Source organism: Elgaria multicarinata, chromosome 3 (genome assembly GCF_023053635.1).
Source record: "Elgaria multicarinata webbii isolate HBS135686 ecotype San Diego chromosome 3, rElgMul1.1.pri, whole genome shotgun sequence".
Classification (NCBI taxonomy): Eukaryota; Metazoa; Chordata; class Lepidosauria; order Squamata; family Anguidae; genus Elgaria; species Elgaria multicarinata.
The window spans coordinates 76,582,786-76,588,785 of record NC_086173.1 but is presented as its reverse complement, the minus strand read 5'-3'; the positions used below and the strand labels follow the sequence as shown (position 1 = coordinate 76,588,785).

The following is a 6,000-nucleotide window of genomic DNA, read 5'->3' as shown; positions in this document are numbered from 1 at the left end:
TTTGAAGATACTACCTTATACTTCACTTTTGATACATGTTGTTTTTAATATCTTCCCACCCCACCCCCCACAACTTTCAGATGAACCACAGTTTTGCATGCAATTGACGCATACAATAGAACCATCTTTCTTTTAAAAATAGCTGTCTTGGCATACCAAACCAGTTTCATGTAAGAGGGTTATTTATTTATTTGAAATATTTATATCCCACCTTTCATCAAAAGATCTACAGGTGTTATTGTGGTTTGTTCCTGCAATTTATATTGAAACAAATTCCTTCACTTTCATTTTACCTAAAGAAGAGAAGTGTGTAACTTGAAAGCATACATAATCCTTACCCAGCAGAATTTAATTCAAAAGGATAGCAATTATTTTGTGTTCCCACATTTGAGGAAGAAGAGGGAGAGGAAAAAAAGAGCTAAATATATGAAAGGGTGATCCTTCTCATCCAATATAGCCATTAAAATAGGATTATTTTGAAAAGAGCATTTGTACTATGATGGGGATTTTATATATCTGAAAGAAAGTGGAATAACAATATTAATTAAACTAAAAATGGAGTAAATAACTATTTTTAAGTCTTGATGACTAAGGAACAAAATTTGTGAAAGTTAATTATTTTATTATGGGATGCCTGAGGCTTTTATTTTTAAACCTGTATTCTTCTTTACAGTTACCTTTGACCATTTTGAAATTTTGAGAGCCATTGGGAAAGGCAGCTTTGGAAAGGTATGTTTTTGCAAACTTCATGCTGAGCACCATAGCTATCCAAAAGAACAGATTCTTAAAAATAAGAAAGTGGACAGCAAATGAACAGGTTTCAAAATATATTGCATTGTCAGTGACTACAAGCTGCCCCTTATCTTCCGAAGAGCTAGGAAGGACTGGAGCCTTGTTCCTTGAATACTCAGAATCTTCAAATTATATTACAGGATATTAAACTGATCTTATTGATAAAGCAGGGCTGCTGAATTGATATGTAAACATCCGGTAAAAAGAGACTTTCCACTGGACCAAATCAGGACAGGCTGGCATTCTGCCTCGTTTTTCTCTTCTCCCACCCCATCACTTTGCTCTTTTTATGACTTGTGTAAGGAAATTATCCAGCTTAGTTCTTTAGGAACAGTGCTGTACAGCCTCTACGTCGAGGTGGGCAGTGTGTGGCCCTCAGCCTAATTTCAAAAGCCCTCTACAAGAAATCAGATCAGACCTTTGGCAAGAGCAATCTGTTCCTTTCCCAGCAGCCTGCTTGTTGGAGAGGAAGAGGGAGAAAAGAGGGAGGGAAAGAGAAAGGGTGGCAGAAAGAGAGAGAGAGAGAGAAAGTGGAGGAATGGAAAGAGAGAGGGAGAGAAAAAGGGGGTGCCCCACCCACTTTTGGCTCTAGCTCTGCCTGCTTCTGATTTTGGCCTCACCCATCACCTGTATGTGGTCCTTGGCAGATCATCCCTAAGAGAATGCGGCCCTTGACAGAACAGAGGCTGCCCACCCCAGCTCTACGTTTCCACCAACCCCGAACTGGATGTGTGCTTAAGATTGTACATTTGTGTGATTTTTAGACATTCAAGGCAGCTGTATTCTCATAAGCTCTCCATTTTATCTGCGTCTGGAAAATATTAGGGCCTCTTTCCTCAACATTGCAAGGAAGCAGAAAGTACTGTGGTTGTTGCTGTCCAAGGTGAAGGCTGAGGGAGAGTCGGATAAGACTCTCAGTGTATGAGGTAAACTAGTTTGGGATCAAACAATCAGAGAGGCAGCATAAAATCTGTTAAACAGTGGACATATTTTCACCTTATTCTCACTCATTTACAGTGACAAAGTACTGTGAGGCTAGCTTGAGCCAGAGAAAAACAGGGTCTAGGTAGGTGAGACAGAAACATAGTCATGTATTATTATTAATAATAATAATAATAATAATAATAATAATAATAATAATTCTAAAGGTTGGTTACACAAGTACCTGCATTTCTGTAGCACAACTTACTTCTACATCTGGATTTGTTCCTATAGGTATGCATTGTCCAAAAGAATGACACCAAGAAGATGTATGCCATGAAATATATGAACAAGCAGAAATGCGTGGAGAGGAATGAAGTGCGAAATGTCTTCAAAGAGCTACAAATCATGCAGGGGTTGGAACACCCTTTCCTTGTGAACTTATGGTAAGTAATGCACGTTTCTTGTGAACATGGGCTTTCAGAGTACCAAATTTCCCCGAAAGGATAGGCTCTTGAACTCTGATTGGGTTTGATTTGTATTATTTTAAACCTGTTATCGTTATTGTCCCATCTCCGACCCCGACACAGATACACAATGTTTGCTGGCTTACTTTTTCTCTTCATGTAACCCAGTTTTCTTTGTGTGGCCTTTGAGAGAGACACAACAGGTTCCAGGACTGCCTGCCGTTCAAACTCGCATCTTAGACAGAGCCTTGATAATAGAGGTCCTGTTCAGCTGCTTTTATAACTGACTAGGTACTTGCTAGCTTCTGGCAGCAAGGCCCCATGCTGTTTGACTTTATTTCTTTCACAGTAGCAATTGTAACACTTTGGCTGAACAGCAGATGTGCTAGATCTAGTGATGAGACTGTTTCGGATGGGTAATAAGCTTTGTTGGAAAAGGCTTTGATTAGATGGAGGAATGGTCTCCTATGAAAAGTGACTCCCTTCATATAGAAAAAAAAAATAGTGGCTTTGGGTAGAAGCCTTGGTTAGAGCCCTCTGCCTAACCTGCTGGTTTTCCATGGCAATGTGAGGGAATATTCATGCATGCAGTCCTCAATGTGGACTGCATGCTTGAATATAGCTATAGCCACAAGGTAACCCACATTTATTTGTTTGCTTGTTTATTTATTTTTAAGAGATTTTAATGTTATTTTTCAGAATTAAAATGTTCTCTCAAAGCAGCTTACAATCAATATATTGTAAACAATAACACTTAAAATTCTTTAACCCCAAAATGATTTTAAAAACAATCCGTAACCCTAACAGCTAAATACACCAATAGCTGCCAACTGGAATCACTCCAAAACAAGAGCAACAGTTAAACCAACTCCACATCAAAGATGGATTAAAATGAAAGATGTCTTCAGAACCCACCAGAAGGAAAACAAAGAAGGGTCCAAATAAATCTCTTTATGATTTATACAAGAGTGAACAATGGGCAGGACTGAATCTTTGATTAGAGTGTCTAATTTGCTCAACTATTTTGTCATTTAGGCTAAACTACTGTAACACACTCTGCACAGGGCTGTCCTTGAAGACAGTTCAGAAGCTTCAAAATGCAGCTGCCTAGATGCTTGTGGGGATTGGGCATTTGAAGCATGCCATTCCGATATTGCATTGGCTACATTGGCTGCCTGTTCACTTTTGAGCCCAATTCAAAGTGCTGGTTTAGACCTTTTAAGCCCTAGAGATGGTTTGGGACTAAGTTGCTTGATGGACCATTTGCATTCATATTAACCTGCCTGAGCACTGATTTCTGCTTCAGAAGCCCTGCGCACAGACCTGCCAGTAGGTACAATCAGATTGGTGGGTATATGATACGAGGGCTTTGCAGTGGTGGCTCCCCATTTTTGGAACTCCTTCCCCAAAGAAATGCATTTGTCTCTCTGTTTGTTTTCTTTTAAGCAGGCCTGAAGACATTTTAATTTTGGAACTTCTTAACTGACCATTGAATGCTTTGGTGATATGTTGCTCCTTTCACTGTGGATAAAATGTAAATGATTTGTGCTTGGGTGGGTAATGGACCACATGCAGCCATCCCTGGCCCTTTTTTGCTGCCACTGATTTTGCTACTGGAATTCAGCTGTGCAAATTTTTCTGACATTTCAATAAAGCAAACCGTAGTTTGCTACTAAAGTTCAGCAGCCCGGCAGCCCACCCCTACCCCCAAAAGGAAAAAAAGAACCCTTTTTTGCAGTTGCTTATCCTTGGTTTTAATACTGGGTTTTTATTGTGCCATTGTTTTATGTAAACAGTTTTTAAAAATTGTATGCTGAGAAGACTTGGGTCTTGGAAAGTGGCATATATATCTTTTAAACAAATATATTTTTAAGATATTAAGTGTCTTCACTGTTTCCAAGTGTCTAATAACCTTGAAGGGTGTATTTTGCTATCATTCAAACTAGCACCGCTTGACAGCGTATTCTTAAAATTTTAGTATTAAAGAGAGTGCTGTGGCAGCTGATTCTTTAACATGTAATATTAAAGAGAGAAAAGGTTTCACCCTATTCAGTGTCCCAGGAAATCAGCCATAATCTTACTTGATCTCGCTCTCTTCTAAAACACTGGCTTTCCTATGTCTGTACTTCAGGATGTTTTTTGTGCTGATATTTCTTGAACTAAGATATTTCTTGAACTAATCTGATGGTACAAATCTGCACTTGCTAATCCCAAACCTACCCACTTCTGGAGGCCAGTGCAGCTCAGATGCTCATGGAGCAGTGAGGAGGGAGATGTAGGCATCTATGCACTCAGCCATGAAATTTGTAAGGTGCTCCTGTGCGTTGCTTGACACTTCAAAGCAGTAGCTCCGGGGAGGGCTAGAAAGATTGAAGTGCCTCAGGGGACACCATAAGAAAAGAGACAAGGGGGAAACACGCTATCCAGTACAGTTCTTGGGGCATTAAGCAAAAAGCCGGCAGTTTTACCGGTGCTTTGTCTTTCGGAGTCTTGGTGGGTTTATGATCAGCACAATACACGCTCTCCCCCCTCTCTGCCTCCTCCCCGTTTTCGCTGGTTCCCTCACATATGTCTCACATGGTGCTGCTATATTGCACAATTTAGATTTATTATTGCATTTTGAGTAACTTATAAAATGGTGGATTCCTGCTTGAAAATGACGGGAGAGGCATTGGAGGTTGACGACATTGTGAAAAGGACCTGCGAACTTCCATAGTGAACAATCACGAGCACACAATAAATGCCTCGAGAGACAGACTTGACCAAAATGAGCAGCTGCACTCCCAAGCAGGAGCAATAGGTGTTTGGCTGTGAGTTCTAGTGGCAAGAATGCCTCTTCTCCTACAGTCTCTCCTGCAGGGCTTCCTCCTTCCACAACTGCTTTGAAGTCTGGAACCAGCCAAAGCAGAAGATGCCCTTTGGGATTTTACAGCTCAGTACATGAATGTCTTCACCCCATCTTCCCAACTGTTTGTGATTATTAGAAAGGCTTAGCTTACAGAGGTAGGGCCAATTGTAGTTTGAGCCTTCAGCATTGCACTCCTTATCAACAGAGATAAAGACTTTAGTCTTAGCATGCATGCCAGATTTTACAGCACAATCCAGTGCATATTTGCTCAGCAGTAAGTTCCATTGTGTTCAGTGGTGCTTGATCCTTAGCATGTTTGTGGGCACCATGGGGCACAATGCTATGCATGGTTAGACAGAAAAAGGTCCTACAACTCCCAACTTTCTCCAGCCAGCATGGAGTATGCTGGGGGTTGTAGGGCATTTCTATGTCTAAACATGCATAACATTGTGCCCTTAGAGTGTTGAAAGTCCTAGTACTGGTGCATTAGAACAGAAAGTAGATCTCCAGATCTTTGTACCTCTAACTTCCATCATTCCTGACCATTGGCCATTCTGGCAGGAGGTTCTGGGAGTTGAAATACAAAACATCTGGAAATTTGTCTTCTGCCCATGCCTGCCTTAGAGTATTTAAAGTATCACATACATTATATTGTTGCAATCAATTGTCCTGTAAGAGGGGCAAAATTATTTTATCTATATTGCAAATTGAAGGGTGTTTGTACTTAGTCACTTGCGTAAGACCATCTACTGAATGAGATTTGACTCTGGAGCATCTGATTTGTAGTTCATTCTCCTAGTCACTACATTACTGTTTGTTTGGGAAAACAGCGAACAATTCCACATTCATTGCTGTAAACCAGACAGTGCTGGCACAAGACTTTTTGCTGCCTTAAACTGAGTCCAATCCCACCCCAACCAGGGCCAGTACTTGTTGCACCATTCTGATACTAATTCCTGCCTTCGTCTACCC

At 40.6% G+C, this 6,000-nt stretch overlaps 1 protein-coding gene across 1 annotated transcript in view; it reads left to right on the top strand.

Annotated features, from left to right (window-relative positions):
* The first annotated feature begins 681 nt into the window (after window positions 1–681).
* Window positions 682–6,000, top strand: part of STK32A (serine/threonine kinase 32A) — a 57,972-nt gene continuing 52,653 nt past the window's right edge. The window contains exons 1-2 of the mRNA XM_063123292.1: window positions 682–729; window positions 2,008–2,159. Coding sequence (XP_062979362.1) covers window positions 2,041–2,159 — 119 coding nt within the window. The 5' untranslated portion in view covers window positions 682–729; window positions 2,008–2,040. The remainder of the gene's footprint in view (window positions 730–2,007; window positions 2,160–6,000) is intronic.